The sequence below is a fragment of the Haliotis cracherodii genome, unplaced genomic scaffold, assembly GCF_022045235.1.
Source record: "Haliotis cracherodii isolate W230 unplaced genomic scaffold, xgHalCrac1.p SCAF_6, whole genome shotgun sequence".
Lineage (NCBI taxonomy): Eukaryota > Metazoa > Mollusca > Gastropoda > Lepetellida > Haliotidae > Haliotis > Haliotis cracherodii.
The window spans coordinates 40,445,686-40,470,931 of record NW_027266319.1 but is presented as its reverse complement, the minus strand read 5'-3'; the positions used below and the strand labels follow the sequence as shown (position 1 = coordinate 40,470,931).

General features: G+C 41.0%; 2 protein-coding genes and 1 pseudogene across 2 annotated transcripts; 2 read left to right on the top strand and 1 right to left on the bottom strand.

Moving 5' to 3' along the window:
• Positions 1-3,798: 3,798 nt before the first annotated feature.
• On the top strand, positions 3,799-5,238 carry LOC139446095 (lactosylceramide 1,3-N-acetyl-beta-D-glucosaminyltransferase A-like; annotated as a pseudogene).
• Positions 5,239-7,566: 2,328 nt separating this feature from the next.
• On the bottom strand, positions 7,567-8,733 carry LOC139446431 (uncharacterized). The gene is made up of 2 exons (XM_071227755.1): positions 8,032-8,733; positions 7,567-7,950 (listed from the first exon to the last, which is right to left on the bottom strand). The coding sequence occupies exons 1-2, from the start codon at positions 8,731-8,733 to the stop codon at positions 7,567-7,569; spliced, it is 1,086 nt and encodes a 361-aa protein (XP_071083856.1).
• A 2,426-nt stretch (positions 8,734-11,159) lies between these two features.
• Positions 11,160-16,828, top strand: LOC139445652 (beta-1,3-galactosyltransferase 5-like). The gene is made up of 2 exons (XM_071226841.1): positions 11,160-11,268; positions 15,256-16,828. The coding sequence occupies exon 2, from the start codon at positions 15,322-15,324 to the stop codon at positions 16,498-16,500; it is 1,179 nt and encodes a 392-aa protein (XP_071082942.1). The 5' UTR covers positions 11,160-11,268; positions 15,256-15,321; the 3' UTR covers positions 16,501-16,828.
• Positions 16,829-25,246: the final 8,418 nt, after the last annotated feature.

Here is a 25,246-nt window from a genome sequence, read left to right as displayed (position 1 = left end):
ACTTCGGGTTTTCCTCCCACATTAAGCTGACACGCCCCGATATAACTGGAATACTGTTAAAAGCGGCGTTAAACCCAACTCACTCACTCACTACAAGGATGATTAAGTTTCAAACTCAGCTTCTTCTTTGTAAGTGTACGGAATATTGGCCATCGATTTTGTCTCTTTGCGAACTAATGCACGGTATAGATTTGTTTGAAAACCGCCATCGAAAATATATATTTTAACGTCCCAATTAAGTTCATACAAATGCGGCGAGAGTAGGGCGTTAAATATGTAACGCGCAGTTCAACGTGTGTGATTCCTTTATGTTTCTACCACAATAAAGTGACCGACACTATATATAATATCAGCAGTTAATAGCACCGGCCCTAGTGACCGGGCTAATAGGTGCTTCATTAATATTGGATTTGTGGGGGTATTGTTCATACATAGTAGGATTCTATACTAATTTAAATCTAAGGTCGTTCCGTTGGTAGATTTTTCTTGTACAACCTAATGTCGTCGATACCTAACGTCCACATGTATCAAATATTCATCATGGTAACCCACCGAAGACCTGCTTCCCGCGGCCTGAAGGGAAACTAGCCATGCGTTGCTAAAAGCCCACAAGACAGTCTGTAGTCAGTGTTTTGTGGTTAGCAGACACTGCAGTTCTGAAACATTTCGCCTGAGTTTGGTGGAAAATGATATCAGAGGTCAGTGAACGGTAAATGTCAAGGTCAATTAACGGGTTCATGTCAAGGTCAGTGAACGGTAAAGGTAAAGGTCAATGGACAATACAGACGGTTCGCTCTCTCGCAAAATGTACGATTCAAAGGTCGTTGAAAATGTTATTGCTATTAATTATTTGTTTCAGAAACGCAAAACACACCATATGCATTCACTAGCATCCTGGTAATGGTTTTAAAGAAACAAAACCTAACTTACAGTTTCCAACAGTTTTCCAATGTTTTGTTGACATTCATCATGTCTGGCGAACAATTACTGTTTTTGTTTTAAAAAAACCGGAGGTAAAACAAGCCCTTTGTGTAACAAAATATTTTTTTTAAAAAGAGCCCCAATGTGTTAAATAAATTACGGCAAGGCTATGGCACGTGTTTCACGAGAAATACTGCCGATCTAAGCTGAGCGCTCATTGGTCAGTGCGCGCGCTGGTTTGATTGACTTGAACCAGGCCAAGGTCGGATTCGATTGCACAGCTATATGACGGCGGCCTGTAAATAAATCGAGTCTGGATATCCAGTGATTGATATCATGAGCATCGCTCTACGCAATTGGGATACGATCACATGTGTCAACCAGTTCAGGGAGCCTGACCACCTTATGGCCTCTTAAGACAAGCATATGCCCTCTTACGGCAAGCATGGATTGCTGAACACCTTTTCTACCCCGGATCTCCACGGTTCTCCACAATTGTTTAGTGTTGGTGGCGATCGCTTCTAAACCTAGCCGACCACTCCACCAGCCTAACTGTGCAGTTATTCCGCGCCCTGGGCATGTGGAGGCTGCGGGTGTGCAGCTAAGGTTTCTCCAAATACACGCCCCTTACTATCTGCGAGCATTCGTATCTGAGTAAATGATCTGCTGTGTATTATTCCCCAGTAAGACAAGGGTACACATGGACACAGAAATGGAAAAGGACGAATACCGATGAGTCATCAAGTTTTTTACTTTAGAGAGAGGTACTCCCCAAGAAATTCCTGTCCGCATGCCACACATGTATAGAAACAAGTGTCCCAGCTAATCCACTGTTAAAATATTGGGGAGCTAGGTTTAAGGCTCAGAGAACAAGTCTAAGACATGGATCCATTGAAACTGTTATTCATGAACATTTACAGATGATAAGAATTCTGCTCGTTTGGTCCCAAAGTTCCTTAGTTCTGATCTTAAGGAAAAGAGAACTGACATTACCAGAGACCTAATTGAGGAAGATTTCGACAAATTCAAAAAGAGATTAGTAACGGGTGATGAAAAATGGGTCTACCACTATGATATGGGGTCAAAACGTCACCATTCCACTTCTCCGGCATCAATGGAACTCAAGTCTTCAGTGAAGAAGGTTATGACCACTGTATTCAGCAATGCAAAGACCCTTGTTGATTACTTAGAAACTCAAAAGACGATTACCAGTGCCTACTATACTGATTTGCTTCATCGCCTATAGATACTATCAAAGAAAAGCGGCGAGGAATGCTGACTGCTGGAGTTCTACTACTTCATGATAATCATAGTGCCGCTTCTCACACCTGACATGCAAAGGCTGCTATGCGTCAGTGTTGGTTAGAAGAGCTTTCCCACCCTCTATACTCGCCATACCTGGCACCAAGTGATTTCCACCTGTTTCCTAAACTGAAAGAACAACTTCGTGAGAAGCGCTATGACGACAACGATGACCTCAAAGGTGCCGTGAATGGGTTTTTAAGGGTGGCTTCAGAAAACATCTTCCTAACTCAGAGTAAAGGGTTAAATAATATTTGATGCTTGTTAGAGAATCTGTTGTCCTAGATTGTGATGGTTCTTGAAGCAAACACGAGACCCTTGGTCAGAATGGGTCTCCAGTACGCCATGCTTGTAAACACTGGCTAAAGTTGAGATTGCCTTCAGACATTGCTTTTCCTGTTTAAAGGGTTATCATTAACAGGAGGACGCGATAAGACTAATATATCTAGGGTGCGCAAGTGTATCCGTGTTCAGTAAAATTACTGTGCCAAACACGACAGAGGTACATCCCGTGTCTTCCATTCGTTCTGTAATGTCCGAATAATATCTCTCTTTATAAACCACTTGATTTTGCCAGGCTGATTCAGTGTCCCAGATACACAGTATCTAATCCATGTAACACGAATGGCTGTCACGGATTCTGCAAAGAGAATCGGGAGCAGTCATTTAATTGAAGGGGCGGGGGCGACACTATCTTTTAAAATGTGCATAAGTTAAGCTTCACTCGTCAGGATTGTCTCCCGGGTGCCTGATTGATAAAGATTTACGATGAACGATCCTGTGTCATAAGTAATTTATGTCATGCTGCAACTGGAGTGACAACGCTTGACTGCAGGCAACTTATAAGCGGGCGGTTCCACAGTGCGAGAAATCAGTTGCATGTGACTGTTCTCATGCGTCGATATATCAATAACTAATCATACTTCATGTCCATGATTAGTATTATTACCCTAGAGTAGCTGCGGCAGACACAAAAGAAACTGAATACGGCCATAGTTCGGTCATACCAATGTCTTTGTACAGGCCTTTCTTATAGAGAAAAGAGAATGTAGAAACATATTAAAAAAAGTGTTGCTTTGTACTGGATAAATGGGTTATGTATAATAGTGTGAAGAATTAGATTTGAGAGACCGTACCCCCTCGAAGCTCCCCAGCCTTCATAAACGATCAATAACCAATATCCATGCATATTGCATCAACTTTATCTTAAAAACGACATTGATCGACGGCATGAATATTCATCGGTCGTCACTCACCACCTGCTGCTGAATGTATAGGGTTAAATGATATTTGATGCTTGGTAGAGAATCTCTGTACTGGACTGTGATGGTCAGGACTGTTTAAGAAGAAGACATGAGACCCTTGGTCAGACTCGGTCCCCAGTACACTGAAAATGAGTTCGTTGTGTTTCCAGTGTGAATTTACAGGCATATTGTAACACAAATGCTTTACCATCAAGTACAATTCGTTCAGAATCTTTGCAGTGAAGTTGTCATTAATTTGTTGATATGTTTTCAGATCCTCCATGCCGACATCTCCTTACAGGCTTGTGTAAAAGCGAAGGTTTCTTGTCCGATGTTCCGTACTGGACACTGGGGTGTCGATAGGAACTACTGACCCATGCCGCATGTTTCAGCGTTCTCTGTGTGTAGCGGTAGAATGAAAAGGTGTTTGAAACTGATTGTGACAACTGTGCTTGTTCTCGCTGCTCGAGAGCTCTTTTATTATCGTAATGGTTTCCATAACAACGACGTGCGACATGGTGACCAGAGGCTCCACTCACAAGCATACGTAAGTCAGGGTACGAATCAGACGGAACAAATTTACAGGAGAGGTCATATAAACTATGCTCCTAAACTTGTGATTACCACAAACGTCAACCGCACATCATCGGTGGATGACCGTTTCATTCAGCGGAATAAATCAATGAATCTTCACGAAAACGACACATTAAATGGCGTGGCTGGAAATGTTACCAATACATCAGCAACGGAAAGAATGAACATCCGTATAAACAATTTTTTTCACATTGATAACGAATCTGAAAAAGATCCATTGCTTAATTTACATAAATTTGCATACGATATTGATTCAGCGGTATGCCAAAAGTACAAGCCAGACATTATTACCTTTATCCATTCGGCCACTAAGCACTATGAGAGACGGATGCTAGTGAGAAACACGTGGGGCAGGTCGACAGTCATTCGGGGTTTCGTGTTGTCACACGTGTTTATGGTCGCGCGGACAAATGATGCAACCATGCAGAAGAAAATAGACAAGGAGAATGAAACGTACGGAGACATAGTTCAAGGACAGTTTATGGACAGTTACAGGAATCTGACATATAAACATGTAATGGGAATTCATTGGGTGCTATCTAACTGCCCATCTGCCAAATTGATTGTCAAAGCTGACGATGATGTACTCATCAACGTCTTCAACCTCGTTGAATACATTTCCAAAAACGAGTTCCGTCAAAATTTCTTATACTGTGAAATTTATTATGAAGGACTTACACGGAGAGAGACATTAAACAAGTGGTATGTGAAGAGGAATGTTTATCCATTCGACAACTATCCGACATATTGTTCAGGAATGGCCTATTTAATGTCACCGGATGTTGCAAGGAAATTGTACAAAGCGTCTGAAACTACGCGATTCTATTGGGTGGATGACGTTTACGTCACCGGTATCCTTGCGCTGAAAGTAGTGCCGACGTTTCGGCCCATGGTGGAACATCACGGCTGGCGACAGATGAGGGTCTATTACAGGCGTCATATGAATCAGTTCATGTTTCTGCTAGGAACTCGTTTGTGGAAAATGCTTTGGAAAGCAACTTTGAACTTGACGCCAGAAAAGTGGAAAAGCGAAACGTAGATTTTCGAGGATTGCGTGTTTGCTTAACAGTGTTCAACATTGTGTTTTATTTTTGTTTTTTACATTGGTCGTGTGTTTTTATCTGTGGTCATGAAAGGTTTATAATGTTTAGAGTGATTATTTAATCTGCGGGTATGTCGAACTTGTTTTTTATAGTAGATGGCAATTTTCCAATAGGTAGTTTTATTTAAATGAAACGTTGATCAGTTTAGTTAATTCTTCTGATGATATAAATATTTTCAACAACATTTCTTAGAAATGTATTGTGATAAACGGGTTTATTTGTTATGCTATGACGGGGGTCTGTCAAAGGTTATCGCTTCCTACGACACGCATAGGAGAAAACAAGCAATCCCAACGGGACTTACTGTCAAGTACTATATTTTCTGAAAACAAGAAAATTTGAACGTTGACATGGCTACTTCACAAACATTTAATTAATAATGAAAATGATAATAATATGTGCATCGATAACAAGTAGATGCTCGCAGCGCTACACTACTATTACCCCGATCAATGGATAGGTGTGAACTCAGCTATTCTCAGCTCTCTGGCAGTATTCAAACCAAGCTGTCTGATAGGCGCTAGATTGTTACCAGCCACAATACCATCTCATCCTACCGGGTACCCATTCACCGCCGTCATATAGCTAGAATATTTCTGAGTGCGGCGTTAAACAACAAACAAAACATGTCATCCATCCGTATTACCTCTGAAATTAAACCGACGCATATGAACACGCCTACCTATTAAATTAATAAATTAATACTGATTCGTTTCATAGACCTATTTGTCAATATGTTAATGGCAACTTTACGAGCCGACGCTCCTGACTAGAGTAAGTCAATCCCTCAGTTATAATGCCAAGTTTTGGATAATTTCCTCTTATTTCTACACTGGACTAGTGTGTCCGTAGACAGATTAACCCCAGAAGGTTAATAAACTTTATGACATAAAGTTTTATGTCGTACCTTCATGCTACACAGAGAACTGTCAAGTGACAATGGCCATGTCATTATGAACATTAAGTATCAAGTATGTCAATACCTCAACAGCTCGGTTAACAGTTGCTCGGCTCGATGTGGTCATATACCAGATACATGTCAGGTGAAGGTCGCTGGTGGACGTTGGGGATGCTGTGGAGGTGGTTGGTGAGGTAAGTTACAAGGATGATGTCGACGTATTAGTTTTAATAGACGAGTTTCGGATTTTGAAGATGGGTAGTGTCGATCTATGTAGGGCCATGTGACTTGTATGAACAATGATACATGAAACAGCCAAAGCAGGTCTGTTACTGCACTGAGCATTACTGTCGAGTGGTGTATTGAATGAAGTGCTATACAGTAGAAGACTGCCACGCCATGTCTGCTACCAGCCTGAATCACACTGCGGTGCACTACGCTACACTATACTGCACTGCACCGCTTGACTCCTGGGAGTTTCTAGGGCTTCTTTCGTGCACCACACTGAAGCACATGTGATACACGTGGTGTCTCCTTAGTCAAGTGATTGATGGACATATGTGTCCATTCAGAGCTGTGTATGGTACCCGGTAGGATGAGACGGTAGTGTGATCGTTAACCGTCTAGAGCGCAACAGCCTAGGATATATCCTCCCCAGGTGACTCTGTTTGACACTCTCTACTCTACTGTCTAGTCGACCGAAAACATACAGTTCGACACTGTGTATTCTACTCCCTGCCTACATCAGTCTACATAGCCACGCTACACTACACAACGCTCGTTCTCCTTTATTGGCGGTGTGGCTTGCTACTCTTCTCGACACGTTCACATCAGTACCGTTATTCAGTCGATGAGCCAGATGGTACGTACCGCTATTCAAGGCCTGTGTTGTACACACGCCACCTCGGTCAACGACCTAACCATCGTATATCGTTATGTCGAAGACTTCCAGATACCATACCGCGTTACGGGGAATGTTATACGTACACAGACTCGAGCGATGTTTTGAGAAACACAACACAGTGGAAATCGCAAAATATCGATTATGTGCTTTCGACGCGAGTCTTTTACTGACGCTTCGCATGCTCTCTAATGATGACCGCGCGGTGTCGGCGGAGTGAGTGAGTTGGGCTTAACACCTCTGTGGACATAAGCACCACACAGATGAAACCCTCGAGCACCACATGAAACCCTTGAACACCAGACTAATGAAACCCTTCAACACCAGACTGATGAAACTCTTGAGCACCACACTGATGAAACCCTTCAACACCACACTGATGAAACCCTTGAACACTACACTGATGAAACCCTTGAACACCAAACTGTTGAAACCCTTGAACACCACACTGATTTAACCCTTCAACACCAAACTGATGAAACCCTGGAACACCACACTGACGAAAGCCTTGAACACCACACTGATGAAACCCTTGAACACCACACTAATGAAACCCTTCAACACCACAATGATGAAACCCTTCAACACCACACTGATGAAACCCTAGAACACCACACTGATGAAACCCTTCAACACCACACTGATGAAACCCTGGAACACCACACTGATGAAACCCTTCAACACCAAACTGATGAAACCCTTCAACACCACACTGATGAAACCCTTCAACACCTGGCTGATGAAATCCCTGAACACCACACTGATGAAACCCTTGAACACCAAACTGATGAAACCCTTGAACACCACAATGATGAAACCCATCAACACCAACATGATGAAACCCTTTAACACCACACTGATGCAACCCTTCAACACCACACTGATGAAACCCTTCAACACCACACTGATGAAACCCTTCAACACCACACTGATGAAACCCTTCAACACCACAATGATGAGACCCTTCAACACCACACTGATGAAACCCTTGAACACCAAACTGATGAAACCCTTGAACACCAGACTGATTTAACCCTTCAACACCACACTAATGAAACCCCTGAACACCACACTGATGAAACCCTGGAACACCACAATGATGAAACCCTTGAACACCACACTGATGCAACCCTTGAACACCACACTGATGAAACTCTTAAACACCACACTGATGAAACACTTCAACACCCGACTGATGAAATCCCTGAACACCAAACTGATGAAACCCTTGAACACCAACATGATGCAACCCTTGAACACCACACTGATGAAACCTTTGAACACCACACTGATGAAAGCCTTCAACACCAACATGATGAAACCCTTTAACACCACACTGATGCAACCCTTCAACACCACACTGATGAAACCCTTGAACACCACACTGATGAAACCCTTGAACACCATAATGATGAAACCCTTCAACACCACAATGATGAAACCCTTTAACACCACACTGATGAAACCCTGGAATACCATACTGATGAAATCCTGGAACACCACACTGATGAAACCCTTGAACACCACACTGATGAAACCCTTGAACACCACACTGATGAAACCCTTGAACACCACACTGATGAAACCCTTGAACACCACACTGATGAAACCTTTGAACACCACACCGATGAAACCCTTGAACACTACAAGAATGAAACCCCTGAACACCACACTGATGAAACCCTCAAACACCCTCGAGCACCAGACTGATGAAACCCTCCTCAAAGCAATCTTACTGCTAAGATGATCGTAACTCCAACACTTCAACATAGGGTTATGATAGTAGAAGTGCTTCGACGACCACTTTGTGGAACAGCCACCTGTCACGGTTCATGTAAGGCACTCAAAACCACTTTAATGTACTACTATATTTCCTGTACCGATCAATGTATCAGTTAACAATTACCCTAACTATACACACGCGCGCACGCACACGATATATATAGATATGTAATTTTGGATTTATATAGCGCTAGAATCCAGTAAACGAAAAAGTATATAAAACTGCTAAAAAAACTGCTCCAGTCTGAACGAGAACACATCCGAAACACGTATATGGACATCTTGACGTCTTCCTTCTTCTTCTGTGTCCTACATCTAGACAAGGTTCCTGTGCTGGGTCTCAGTCCATATAGGCACAGCTCTGTCCATGACGAGTCGACCTGGCATAACGTGATGGATGGTACTCAGTACAAGATCTGACATACCCTCTTCAAAAAAAAGAAACGCACAGGTAGTATGTCGTTCATTGAACCTGACTAGTAAACAAAAAACAGTATATGAATTGGATATATGTTATTGGAAAATGTTGGTGACCTGATATTCGACAAACGGTGCGTCAAAACGCAGCCATTGTCGATTTGAAATGACTTAAACGGCATTGCTATCAAACTTGTCATGGAGGAAAACAGTAAAGCAAAAACCACATGCAAGTTATGGCATTTGTAACTCGTGGTAGTGGTAGTTCCTTCGTTTTGCCCTAGCCGTCGAGATCTCCAGATCTCAACCCAATCGAACACCTCTGATATGAACTCGATCGACGTGTAAGTCAACGTAAGTTGATAATCTTGATCTGTCTAAATGAACCTGTTTTGGCTTTATGCTTTTTTTTAGTATTTGTACTCTTTCTGGATAACTCTTTTATATCACAAAGCGTATTTCTAATACTGTATTTCGGTATGTCTCGTCTATATCATAAAACCGTATGCATTCACGGCTAACCCATCGATTTGGGGCGCGAGGAACCAACAGTAGAATCTCGTTAACTGTCAATGCATACAATCTGTCAAACTTTGTGTTCGATGTCAGAATGTTGACAATTGTAAGTGTTGGGTTAATGAATACGTCTTCGAATATCTACAGGAACTGAGGGTAAGCTCAACAGTACACTTTGATATTGATTAATATTGACGTCTCGTGAGTATGTTGACGTTCAGATAAGTAGTAGCATTTCAGCATCATTACAAACATCAGCATCAGGACAGTCAAACATCAGCATCAGGACAGTCAAACATCAGCATCAGGAAAGTCAAATAACAACACAATCAAACATCAGCATCAGGAAAGTCAAACATCAGCATCAGGACAGTCAAATAACAACACAATCAAACATCTGCATCAGGACAGTCAAACATCAGCATCAGGACAGTCAAATAACAACACAATCAAACATCTGCATCTGGACAGTGAAACATCAGCATCAGAACAGTCAAATAAAAACACAATCAAACATCAGCATCAGGACAGTCAAACATCAGCATCAGGACAGTCAAGCATCAGCATCAGGACAGCCAAATAACAACACAATCAAACATCTGCATCAGGACAGTCAAACATCAGCATCAGGACAGTCAAACATCAGTATCAGCATAGTCAAAATTAAACATCAGCATCAGCACAGTCAAACATCAGCATCAGCGCAGTCAAAAATCAAACATCAGCATCAGTGCAGTCAAACATCAGCATTCAGGACAGTCGACACCTACCTACAATCACCCATGTACCTCTCGACATCTATCTACAATCAACCGTGTATAACTCGACATCTATCCACAGTCAACCGTGTATAACTCGACATCTATCTACAATCAGTCATGTATAACTCGACATCTATCTACAATCAGCCATGTATAACTCGACACCGATCTCGTCATTAATTAATATTTATATGTTCAAGCATGAACCTACAATACCCCCACTAGTACAAAAAAAGCAAAAACAATAGAATACAGCTGAAAACGTAACTGTATAGATTCATAGCTAGAAAACGGTTCGCAACAAAACATGTTAATCTCGGCCAAACTCGAAAGGTACCCCCGGATGGATTCCGGGTAGGAAAAGGTCCCCGATACCCCAAATACTGAAATGTAGGAGTTGGCACAATGTGTGATCAAGCTGAATGCATGGCTCAGTCTCAGTTATTAATGAAGGCCTATACAGCTGGCATGCGATGTAAAACAACAATCATTTATCAAGTTCACTCACTCATACATGACCAAATCCCACGTGTACATTAACACTTCATAGCTACACCTTCACAACCCCTCATGTCTCTCACTCCACTGTATGTATGTCGTATATACCATCGACCGTTACAGAATACATATCCTACATTCACAATCGATGTAGCTGCAAGCGAACAAATAAACGGACTTAGCCACATCTCGCCATCTGCAGTTATGTCGATACAGACTCTCGGCGGACAAGATTACATGTCACAGTTCTTCACCGGGTTTTCATGTCAGTGAATCGCCGGCGGTGTGTGAGAGCGCACGACGACCTGACTGCGACTGAAATACAGCACACGTAAGTACTCAAGGCTTGTATAATATCAAGGCACCGATGCCACCAAACCCGTGGGAACACAGGCTCAGAATACAGGTCAGAAGCAACGTATGTTTGTCACAAGAGGCGACTAAATAGACTAAAATGGCCTTGGTTGATGCATGTCATCGTATCCCAATTGCCTTGATCGATGCTCATGATGACAATCACTTGATTTTCTGGTCCAGACTCGATTATTTACAGACAGCCGTCATATAGGTAGAATAGCGCGGCGTTAAACAGCAAACAAAATAAACACTAACAATATCTAGAAGGGACATGGACCGCAGACTGCCGAGCATAGCCCGCTAAGTTCCGGAACCTGAACGGTTGATCGTAACAGTGGTCCGTATGTACGGCATGGTCCGTATGTACGTATGGTCCGTATGAATAGTAATCGACGTCGCACACCTATCTTCGCGTTGTTCTGCTTCGCGGTTCTTCTACATGTCAATGTGAAACGTGTTATTTAGTGTAGCAAATATTGACTAAAACCTCTTTTAAGATTAGTTGATTGATTTAGCAATATGCAGTAGGTTGAAGTGGAATTTCATCAGTCCGATATCACCTTGCTAAACAACCATTACATTACAAACGAAAGATAGCTCAAATACATGTAGTGAGTGTCATGGGTCTAACGCCGCTTTGAACAATACTCTAGTGACATCACGGCGTGTCAGCTTGATGTGGGATTATAGCAGATCAAATAGACTTACTGTTTAATCCGACTGTTTAACATTAAACCTAGGGACGTACAACTGTTTCGCGTGTTCTGCACTTTTTATTCCCCACAAAATAGGCCAAATAGTCACATGACAGTTTCGATAAAACACTTTCAACTGCTACATAATAAATTCAGCAGTTTTCGAGCTTTTATTTTTTTGGAGGAAAAAAAATAAGCAACCTGACAGTTTTCCCCACCGTATCGATGTTTGTTTATTGTTTGTCTCAACAAGATGTGTATTTTCAACACCAGACACCAGTTGCCAATTTCTGTTCTTTGCCATGCGCACCCATTTATAACATGCAGTACAACTAGACAGGCACCCAGTTGTAACATACAGTACAACTAGACAGGCACCCTCATGTAACATGCAGTACAACTAGACAGGTACCCAGTTGTAACATACAGTATAACTAGACAGGCACCCTAATGTAACATACAGTACAACTAGACAGGCACCCAGTTGTAACATACAGTACAACTAGACAGGCACCCTCATGTAACATACAGTACAACTAGACAGGCACCTCGTTGTAACATGCAGTACAACTAGACAGGCACCCAGTTGTAACATGCAGTACAACTAGACAGGCACCCATTTGTAACATGCAGTACAACTGGACAGGCACCCTCATGTAACATACAGTACAACTAGACAGGCACCCAGTTGTAACATACAGTACAACTAGACAGGCACCCTCATGTAACATGCAGTACAACTAGACAGGCACCCAGTTGTAACATACAGTACAACTAGACAGGCACCCTCATGTAACATGCAGTACAACTAGACAGGCACCCAGTTGTAACATGCAGTACAACTAGACAGGCACCCTCATGTATCATGCAGTACAACTAGACAGGCACCCAGTTGTAACATGCAGTACAACTAGACAGGCACCCTCATGTAACATGCAGTACAACTAGACAGGCACCCAGTTGTAACATACAGTACAACTAGACAGGCACCCAGTTATAACAGTTTTTATGTTTGTATGTTTGTATGAACTCTGGAAACATACAATGTAATGTAACCTCGTGAACTCGAAGTGATTCGTGGAATCCGGGACAGTAACGGTCCCCAATATCCAAGACGATTAAACTGAGCATCGGATCTTTGCAATGGCCAATAACCTACATGTCATTGTCCCCGGGTACTGTTTGGGTGGCTGGCAGTGAATGGCGCTGACAGTGGCCTAAAACAATATTCATACATTGGTTTCGATATTTGACAAGCAATTCATATGAAACAAATCACATAATAAACGTTACAATATGATTCGAAGTCAAGTGTTTTTTTGTGTGAATACATGCCTTCACATTCTCTCACACTAATTCCAGTGTATGTTTACAAATGAATGCCAAACTATATATTCAACTGGACAAAAGTTAAGCAAAGCAATCTACATTTGAAATTTATCTCATAAGTCCAAGATACCCCCGACACCTCTTGGGCAGGAGGTACAAGAACACAGTATGTTCCTCCAGGTGGTTGCAAGTACTGGGTCACACAATATGTTTTCAAAAGGAGAGGACAGTCAAACAATTATAACTGTTACAGAACATGTCTTTTGACAATCGAATTTGTTTTCAGTAAACTATTACAATACATACACTTTAGAAATATATATATAGATATATATATAGAATGAGGACCGCATTTTTTTCCATGTGTATATTAACACATACTTTGTTATACTAGCTGTGTAGAATATCATGTGATCTGTTTAAAAAATAAATTATGTGACGGCTTCAACAGCTGTCTTTTTAGGATGGTTAAGCTCTGAATTGTCATACATAGTAGTTACATTATGAGGGCGAAATAATAGACGACAGATGATGTCAAAACACGTTTCGATTCTTTTAAATGTTTGTTTTTCTTGTACAATGATTTCATTAGACTTACAATTTCATTACTATACATATCCAAACACATGCCCTTTCAACTGATTGTGCCCTGAATCCAACAAGTTGAATTCCAAGATATCAGCTCTCAACACCTACCTTGTTACATGTACGTTAACTGATAATTGTTCGGCTTTTGTAACTGTAGCTTTGACAACGCCGTTAGCGACGGCTTGTGGCAGCGTTATTACTAATCGTTTGTAACTATAACTTTGGCAAGGCCGTTAGCGACGGCTTGTGGCTGTGTTATTAATCGTTTGAGGATAGTAGTTAGGTTGTCTGTTTCAGCTGTTACACCATCGAGTCATACAATCAGACAACCCATATATCAAGCCTAACACACACTAAGGATTCAATATATGAGACAAAAGCACTGAATGTTTAGATCCATCGCCTCTTCCGACAAATCGACTCACCCGACGTTGTGTTCTGTGGAAACAAATATATTTCTCTATATTTCACTTTTGCTAATTTTCACTATTTTCGTAATCAGTGAAACCTAATATTATAAACTCCTTTTAACTCGATATATCGACGATTATCTTCACATTCCAGCAGTATCCATATCATCAGTATGGTTCTAAAATGGAGACTCTACTACTAGTAACTACGACTCTCCTAGTAACTCGACATATATATACAACGAGTAACTCGACATATATATATATTACTAGTAACTACGACTCTCCGAGTTACTCGACATATATATACAACTAGTAACTCGACATATATATATACTACTAGTAACTTGACATATATATACCACTAGTAACTCGACATATATATACTACTAGTAACTCGACATATATATACTACTAGTAACTACTACTCTCCAAGTAACTCGACATATATCTACAACTAGTAACTCGACATATATATACTACTAGTAACTCGACATATATATACTACTAGTAACTCGACATATATATACTGCTAGTAACTCGACATATATATACTACTAGTAACTCGACATATATATATACTAGTAACTCGACATATATATATACTTCTAGTTACTCGACATATATATACTACCAGTAACTCGACATATATATACTACTAGTAATTCCACATATATGTTATGATCCGGTTTTCCAGTTAACCAGGTATGAAAAACGTCTTTCAGTACCGATAGAAATATTTAAAAATTATTTTTTTTTTATAAAAAATATATTTTTCCAGTTTATTCAATTCATTTACAATGCCTTGGATTTATTTTATAAATATATTTGTTGACCAGAGACTGTTCTAGTTCAGGTCACATGGTAATTCCAGGTAACATCGTCTCTGTGCAGTAATATGTCGAATTACCTGTACTCCACACCATTTATCTATTTCAGCGATCTGCCCTGACAGATGACCATTGTTACACCGGAAGTCTGAATGCCTGTTAAAATATAGGCATAATGAACAGACGCACAATAAATATGTTCCCAAAGTTTCTCCTGAGAAGATGGCACATGTTCTTTTGGATGATAACAGCGACATCGGTTTTCTTCTGGGTTATTTTGCTGGCTAAACGACGTCATGAGACGCAGGTTGTCTTGAACAATGGCTTATATGGGCGGAAACTGAGAGACGAAGGCCATCAGCCTGGCAACCCTCATTTAAAGAAACCTTTGATGAAAATTGAGAATTCGGAACTTCACAAAACGATAATGAATGCCAGCAAATTGTTAACGAATCAACTTTTTGAAAATCTGCCTATGGATAAGATAGGATTGATATATAAAGACATTCTCAACTGGAGTCATATTGTCAGTGATGATGAATTGGACCCGCTGCTGAACCGTCATAAATTTGCCTACCATCTGACAACAAGCACGTGTAGAGATGGTTCCCCAGACATTCTAATATTTGTCCATTCGGGGTGTGATCATTTTGCCAAGCGACAGCTGGTGAGGAAAACATGGGGGTCGGTCAAGACGGTCAGAGGTCTGTCTTTTCGAACTGTCTTTATGCTCGGTGAAACTAGAAATCAAACTTTACAAAAGGTCATTGAAACCGAATCCTTACTCCGCGGTGATATAGTTCAAGGGAATTTTGCAGACACCTATAAAAACCTAACTTACAAGCATATAATGTCATTAGGTTGGATCCTGAAGGAATGCCCGGCAATAAAATTGATTGTAAAACTTGACGATGACACCATGCTGAATACATACAATCTGGTGGACTACTTTCATCTTCCTGGGGCAAAGGACAGACTGTTATACTGTTCTGTGTATTACCGACAAGGGCCGTTGAGGCACAACAGAACTAAATGGTACGTCAGCCCAAGCGAGTACCCTTTTCAGAAGTTCCCGAATTATTGTGAAGGATTTGGTTACGTCATGTCACCGGATGTCGCAAGATCACTGTACAAAGCGTCTGAAGATGCGCGATACTTCTGGGTGGACGATGTGTACGTCACTGGTATCCTTACGTTGAAAGTAGGCCTGACTTTGTCCGACTTCATCGGCGGTTTTTCGTATAAAAGGGATGCAACAAGTAACATGAATATCAAAAGAGCCATGTTTATGTCGGGAGTGAGGAACTGGGAGTCCATGTGGAATGACATCTTTCCGAATGTTACTTCTGTCTAGAAGCAATCCAGAAGAACGAATGCTAAATCTACGTATGCATTATCGGTGAGATTAACTGTGGGACATAAACTGCCCATGTTTGACGGTGGCTCAAAATGACTGTTTTCAGTTTTATAACGTTTGAAGCGTTTTGGTCAAGTCCAATTTTCAAGTGTATACTTTCTTTTGCCCAGCAGTTGTTTTTTTGTCTTCTGCAGACGTAAGCCGTCTATTGAAAGTCCCTCTCTAGATTCTGCTGAAGTAAAGTTGATTCTCGGTGATGAGCATATCAGGGACAGAACTACAAATATATATGTATGTATTGAATTGAAAGTGTCTGCGTTTCCATTTTGTTCTTACAACTTTCGATTTGGGAAATTATATTTATGGCATTTCAATGGGAAATAAAGCAAGTATTTTTTGTTACAAGAACCGTGTCATCTGGATGAAGGAAAATCTTCAACTTCTTGAAATTCAGCAAATGTTCAGTTAAGCTATTCTGCTCTTTTCTTGAACATGTGCTGAATGTATTCAATGTCTAAGTAGAGCACATTCTTCACCGACCCGCGAAGAGAATAGGTCTTCAGCAACCCATGCTTGTCCTAACAGGCGACTAACGGGATCGGGTTGTCAGGTTTGCGTGGATCGGTGCTCATAATGTCAATCACTCGATTGTTTGGTCCAGACTCGATTGGTTCCAGACCGCAGTCATATAGCTGGGATATTGCTGACTGCGGCGTTAAACAACAAACCAACATAGCAACAGAAGGGAGACACAGGTTCAGTCGTTTGAGTTGCCACAGTACGACAAATAAAAGATACCGAAATCATTAACGATTTCCAGGTCAATAATTATATGTACACAGTTATAATGAATATTGAACTATCATATCTAACCGATATGGAACAAAATGTTTAGCTAATTGAAGATATGGGTTTTATTTTAGACATTGTAACAGTTGTATTTTCATAAGTAAGTCGACGTGAACAGTGGATACATTATATACTGAAGCAAATTAAAAACTTCACAATCCTAAAAATTTAACATTATGACAGTTATCATTGTGGGTCCTTATTGTGTATTTAAACAGTAATGGCCACGTATTGTCTCCAGATAACAACCGTTTTTGTGCAGATGAATCGATCAAAATCATGTGCACAGCACTATAGTGGCAAAAGTGTTTTTTCACGTGCAACTGGTCACGTGGCCATACTACCGCACGTGTTTTCAGCCATACTTGTTAGCAGTCATTAACAAAAAAAGAAAAACACAAGAACACAAAAGTCTTTACGGCCATTTGCCATGCCACGCCTTTCAAATGTGCAACGTGAACGTGCCATCGGCATGTTGCAGACGGGAACGTCCGTAGCTGAAGTCGCAAGGACGATGGGTTGTAGTCGACGGACTGTTTATGATTTACAGACGCGTCTACAGCAAACGGGTACCACCGCTGATCGCCCTCGGCCAGGTCGACCACGTGTGACGTCACATGCAGAGGATCGTCAGATTGTCTAACGTCACCTCCGTAACTGATTTTTGAAGGCTACACCAACCAGAAATGAACTGTTTAGGGGTAGACTGAGTGCGCAAACTGTTCGAAACTGTCTGAGAACTGCTCACCTTCAAGCACGACGGCCATACTGCGGGCCGATTCTGACTCAATTACACAGACGTCAATGTCAGTTGTGGGCACAGCGACACTTACGATGGACGCAGAGGAATTGGAATCAAGTCGCCTTCAGTGATGAATCCCGATTTGATCTTCGATTTGCTGATGGTAGGGCGAGGCTGTGGAGGCGCCGTCATGAACGTTACGCCCAGTGTTGTGTACAGGAAGTTTACAGATTTCGAGGCGGAAGTGTCATGGTGTGGGGTGCTTTCTGTGGCAATGCACGTTCCAGGCTTCTTGTCATCCGTGGCAACCTCTACGCTGCTGCTTACCGCGACCAAGTACTGGCACCAGAACTTCTGCCTTTTATGGCAGCACATGGACCCGGTTTGATCTTCCAACACAACAATGTCAGACCCCACACGGCAATTTTGACAAGGAATTTGCTTCAGAATGCGGGAGTCAACGTCATGGACTGGCCGTCAAGGTCTCCCGACCTCAATCCCATCGAACACGTCTGGGATGCTCTTGGCAGAAGCCTGCGCACTCTCCAGAATCAACCACAGAATTTGCAAGATCTTGGCACCATTTTGCAGCAACAATGGCGTCGTCTTCCGAATCATGTGTTCACAAGCATCACAAGGTCCATGCGGAGGCGTTGTGTGGCAGTTGTCAACGCACATGGTGGCCATAAACGCTATTGAACTTGTGTGCCATCAGATTCTCGTGCTTGGGACTTATGATTTAAACTGTTGATGTTATTACCGAATACCGTAGGTGCTTGGAATAAATTATGGTTACCACCGTTATTTAATATCCTTCTTTAGACATTAATGATAAAAATTACCTTCTCTGATACATTTGTCCGTTGTATATCATATATGGGATTCCTTTTAAAAATGTAAGGTTTTTTAATTTGACTCAGTATATTATATTACATCACCTCAGTAAACTGTTTCTTCATATCCAATTCGCTTAAGTATGAGCAGATGTCAAAACCTTAGAAACTTCAGTAGTGTTATTATGGTTTCGTGGTGCAATTATTTAATTATGAGAATTGAACAATTGCGTTGAATTAATGATCGATGTGACAGTTTGGTTAAATGCCTCTTTGAGCAGTATTCCAGTTAAATCACGGCGTATCAGCTTAATGTGTGAGGAAAGCCCGAAATGATGCAGGTCTCAGACGTTTACCGCTTCGGTGAAACCCACGAGCACGGGTATGGTGCTGACAAACCTAGAAACATAATCGGAGCGGGTCTCGGATTCTAATCCACAATTATTGGTTTCTGGAGTGCCCAAGGGAAGCAACTCTGTACAGCGAGACGACTAGGCCACCCGTGCCCCCGCCTATGCTAGAGCATGCTCTTATCACCTTATTATTTCCTATGCGTGCTCAGATTATCGACATGGGTGTTCAGAGAATTCTGTGAGTTTAACCCTAATTGCGTGTCTACAAAGGTGAGGTCAGGTGAAATGGGGTTTTACGTCGCGTCCAAGATTATTGCACATATATATAGCGACGTGCATGTACGTGTGTGTGTGTGTGTGTGTGTGCTTGTACTCGTCTGGACAAATGTTGATTTTGTGAGATATCATGCCGCAGTTTAACATGGATACCCATTCAGACACAGTATACTGACTCCGAGCCGACCAGTCCTTGTTTTGTCCCCTCGATACTTAGCGCCAAGCAGGGTACTAGTACGATCTTTTAACGTGTTTTGGTATGACGCGCCCGGGGATCGAACCCCCGACCTTCTGCTCTCCGGTCAGACGCTCTACCACTGGGCCACGGAGGTCGGTTGGTTGGTTAGTTGTTTTACGCCGCACTCAGCAATATTCCAGCTATGTGACGGCGGTCTGTAAATAATCGAATCTGGACCAGACAATCCAGTGATTGATATCATGAGCATTGATCCATGCAATCAGGATCGATGGCTTGCTTCAACCACGTCAGCGAGCCTGACCACCCGATCCCGTTAGTCGCCTCTTACGACGAGCATAGTCACCTTTTACGGCAAGTATGGGTTGCTGAAGTTGCTATTCTACCCCGGATCTTCACGGGTCGGGACATGGAGGAGGTCGTGTCTATGAAGAGAAAAAGATCTCCGCACACTGCATTTAATACAACCTCTAGACCTTCAGATTGACGATTGTAAGCATTGGTTAAGAGGCCAAAGACACGCGAGTGTGATATCGAAATATATAGAGGGCCTTCAACAATCCGCAACTATCCGAGGCACATTTGACGCTACACATGCTCTGCAAATCCTGGACACAACAGTCGCCATGTTGTTTATGAAGCGATTGTCGATTTCCTTCCCTCGATTTTGATTGAACTATGTATAGACTCGTTACTCCAGCCAAAAGCTTAAGATAATTCCAGCCCAGGTTCGGCAGGTTGGGAACTGGGATTTTATTGTCAGTTAAGTCCCTTGCCTCGGGAGGATAACCAGTGTGAAATACTTGACCTAGGCTGGACAGGGGACCAGGCCATAAAGCATCTCGGTATGTTAATAACGGGGCTTAGTAACGACATTTCGAGTCGAATAAGTATTTGATTATAAATCAAACGTTCATAAACCAACATATTAGCGTGACGAAAACGACTTCAATCCGCTGGACAACGTGACGATATGCGACTTGACAACGTACAAACTACATTATATTTGTGGTGTTCTATAGATATAATAAAAAATAATCTTTCACATTTATATGTATTTTAGAATATGAGTATAAGATATCTTATTCATAATCAAATGAGACAATTCATCATTAGGCTTTGTCAGCAGTCCCCGGAACAATAATGATTTTACGTCCGCTTTGTACGCTGCGCGTTTCATGTTGTTGAACAATACATGATTGTTATTTTGTTTGTTGTTTGTCGTATTGCTGAGTGAGGCGTTAAAAAACAAACAAACACTCGTTTAAAGTCATTAACAAGATATTTTGCCTATCAAAGACGGTCGAATAAATCTAACTTAGTATGAATTAAAAAGATCAACCTTCTATTCAACAAAATCAACTTTTCAGAGTCCTTCCAGTTCACGTCAATAAATAGCATCTCTAAGCGTCATATTTTCACAAGATGGGGGATGGGGTCACAAAACTAAATTAATTTCGTTCTTATCCAACATCGAAAGTTTTGAACCGATCTCTATATCTTTGATTATTATGTTTATCAGTAGGCATGATTGAAGGAGAAAAACTGCAGCATGGAAACATGGAATTATTTGTTATTTGTTATGAGTCCCGACATTGTAACCATCTGATCCTCATTCTAATCGCCTCTTAAATAATGACTGGCCGGCTTCATCGACTGCTTTGCGTGGAGTCATTAGGCGGTGAGCTCGACCTTTTTGCCAAATTTGTTTTTTTTGTCTATTTCTGAAGAATACATAGCTGTAAATCTACAAGATATATATCAATGTATCTTTCTCCTTTGTTTGTTTGTTTTTTGTTGTTGTTTTTGGTGTTGTACCGTTGGGGTACGATGACCCGCAACTGATCAAGTCACAGAGTCGGACCACCCGATCCATTGTGTAGTCTCGGGCTGCCAGCCTAGGTTCCGCGGTTTGCTCTCAATTAAATGTGTAATATGTACCGAAAAGTAAATGAAAAAAAGGATATATTTTTTAATGTGAAATTTACACGATCATACGGTTTTTACATTGGGCGAGAGGTCAGTCACATGACCGCGAATTTGACGTTCATAAATTATGAACGACACAATTAGACGTTCATACGTTTTCCACTAGACTGTATTCTTGAAATGACGTAAACACTGACGGACTACTTCCACATTTCTGGGGGAACCCCAGGGGATTCCCTGGCACTAAAACATACAAAAGCGTTTGTATTTTTTATTTGGACCCTTTAATCTTGAACTCAGCGTTTAGCATACACTTGTCGTGAGAGGCTACTAGCGTGATCGGGTGGACTTGGTTGATGCATGTCATCGGTCCCAATTGCGTGGATCGATGCTCATGATGTCAATCACTGGATTGTCTGGTCCAGACTTGATTATTTTCAGACCGACACACACATTGCAACAATGTATCTTTGGTGGCAGACAGTTTCCAACAGTCTGAAGTATAATTCTTCACGAATTGTCTGAGACAAATTCTTTTTGGCGATAAAAATGGTCGTAGATGATACATCTATGAGGATGATACTATATTTTTTTATAAAGGGGATTACTTTAATAGTGTTAATTTAATTAAATGTTTGGGAGCATGTTGGCTGTTTTTTTCAACATGTCAAACTATTACCGCTAAAATAAAAAACACAAACTGCAGAATTGTACCTTCAGTGCTTTATAGGATGATGACGAGTATTGGTTTGATATAGGTTTATAGTTTGAGTGAGTCTCATCCATTCACTTCACGGTCTACCTCTTAACCCTATTTTCCGTCATGGAGAAATCACGAGGGTCAACATATTCCTCCAGCTTTAACCATGTTATGGTTGATATATAATTTCGCTAAAGTTTTGAATAATGATCTATAGCTGTTTATTTGTTTGTAGTTTGGAGAACATGTTGTGCTCTCCTATCTTTATTACGGTTGTAAGAGAGTGTGGCGTGTGTTTTTCTCCAGTAACTTGAAATGAAGATTTACTTTATACAATGTGTAGATAATACCTCAGTAAAGACGTGTCAGTGTAGAAAGTCAAACAAATGGGTCATTATTTATTAAGCCAGTGGTTATATATAACTGACCCGGAACTAGCGTTGATCACTCGAGAAAATATTGATACCTAGATGAAAGCAGTATCATCATCAGTATCATCTACGTAGATAATAGTATCTTCATACTAAGGCCTCGTGCGATTACACTGAGAATTTCTGCTAACTAATTATACGTGTAAACATGTTGACGTCTAATCGCTGTGGTCTGATATATGTGTAAGAACATTACTTGGAATATTTTTATGAAGAAAGAAACACGTATCCTACACGTATCTGCATGTGGTAAGAAAAGTTATATCATGTATTGAATTCAAACTTTTTCCAATTTTTCCAATTTTCATTACAACTATCAACTTGGTAGAATGTGTATTGATGATATTTCAATGGAAAATTGGCAAATATCTTTGTTAAATGAATACTGTAATAAAATGTCATCTTGATGTATTATTAATATAATACCGTATTAATGTGAACAGTATTCCTGAACTTGTGAAACATATTGTACCAACTGCTTATATACCAGCATGCTTTGGGGAAAATCTCCAACTTATTGAAATGAAGAATGGGCCAGTGGCCTTACATTACTGAAATACATCTATGTCTATGTCTGTGAAATCGTCAACCTCTTCAACTTCGGCAATGTTAAAGGTAAGCTTTTCAGCTCTTTCTTCACAAGAAGGGAGACACGGGTGACCCAGTTGTCTAAGGCGCCGCAGTTCACTGTGGAGAAATGCATACCAGAAACCCAACATCGTGGGCTCCAATCCCAGATTCGTTCTGATTATATTTCCAGGTTTGTCAGCACCACACCCCAATCTCATTAAAATCAGATCTTAGTTCTCGCTACTGCTAAACAAAGGTCTGGGGACATCCTATTGCGGGTCATAACAGAATGACCTTTCGAGAACTTTGACCAATAAAATGACTAACAAGTCGACATTAGCCATTTAGAAAGCCGCTTTCTCGAGCAAAACAGCGCTAGTTTCAAACGGACGACTACACTTTCAAAAATAGTTTGACAAAGTTCTCGATTCGAAATGTGAAAACTTAACAAAAGAACATACTGGACTGTCCAAAAGATGGCCTAGATTATATGGCACTACTTCCCACGGACAATGCAAAGTCTCTTCCGTTCAAATGTTCATCTCATTGAAGCTGGGTGTGTATATAGAGACCTCTTTGTATTGTTTCCCTGCATTGAATCGACAGATATACGATGTTCTTGACTGATTCAATCGTAAAGCCTGTAACTATCGTTCTGAATATCCCCTGTTTAGCATTTAGACTGGTCGATAATTTCTAGTGGATGAACTAAGAAAATAAATGGATGCTGCCACTAGTCATAAAGCTTGACAAAATATATACCAGAGCATGGAGACGAGATTTCGCGAAAATGTATCACAAAGATCTACAAGTAGCGAACGTCGAAATACAGAAGGATCACACAACAAGGAGATAAAGTTCAATAATGAGTTTATTAATTAATCACTGAACTGAAAAATCTGTACAAAGTATCGAGATCGCGAGACAAGATACCGGCTGTCAACTTTACTGGAAACATCAGTCGCTCGTCATTGTCCGTCACATCGTCGCTCTGGAATCCGGTACTTGTCTGTATCCCACCCTCCACTGACATTTCTGAACTGTTAAAATAATGAAATTGTACCAATTAACTTTGAAACTTCAAAATGTATAAAGTTGGCAGAAAACAGAACTGGATCCATATAATGTAATGAATACATCCCGGAAGTCGCGTGACCCAGAATGAATGCCGAGGACGCCACATCTCCTACAGCTGTCGAAGCGATATAAGTAATTAAAGCATGGGAATACTTAATAATCATATAGGATCGATTCTAGAACGATCCCTGTAGACATTGGTAGGTAAAAGCCCTTGACTGTGGCGGTCGGAATGACCTTGGGCCCACGGATTAAAAAATCTGTAAACTGTAATATTTTATAGGGACCACAAATCACTAAAGACTTGTGATAACTGTAACTTGTATACTTGAATCATTACAATCTTGGAATATTTTGGTGAGGTAACAAAACATAATTAATTCAGCTATATTCATTTTTTAACTGATGTTTTCCATCAATAATAGCTGTTCAGATTCACTCAGCAAGATTTTTGTTTACCAACAGGCATGATACGTGGGAGTTCAACGTTCACATTTCAACCTCCGGGCTCTGTAAGAGATAATTGCAGTATGGGATACATGAGTTATTTCAATTAGGAGTTCCGACAGTGTAACCATCCGATCCTCATTGTAATGATCTCTTAAATAACGAGTGCTTGGCGTGGAGTCTTTGGGCGGGAGCTCGACCTTTGATTTTTCTGTGCTGACATACTGAACAAATCCTTGAAAAATCAAACAACATTTCATCTACCCGATCCCCATTTTGACCAACTCTTAAAAAAACAATAGTTTAGTTGAAGCAACAATTTGACATGGACCGCCTATGA

Coding starts and splice junctions, on each gene's coding strand:
- LOC139446431 (XM_071227755.1), bottom strand. CDS start 8,733: ATGTTGAAGTGTTGGAGTTACGATCATCTTAGCAGTAAGATTGCTTTG. Junction 7,951..8,031: donor TCCAGGGTTTCATCAGTGTG/GTGTTCAGGGGT, acceptor TTGGTGTTCAAG/GGTTTCATCAGTGTGGTGTT.
- LOC139445652 (XM_071226841.1), top strand. CDS start 15,322: ATGAACAGACGCACAATAAATATGTTCCCAAAGTTTCTCCTGAGAAGA.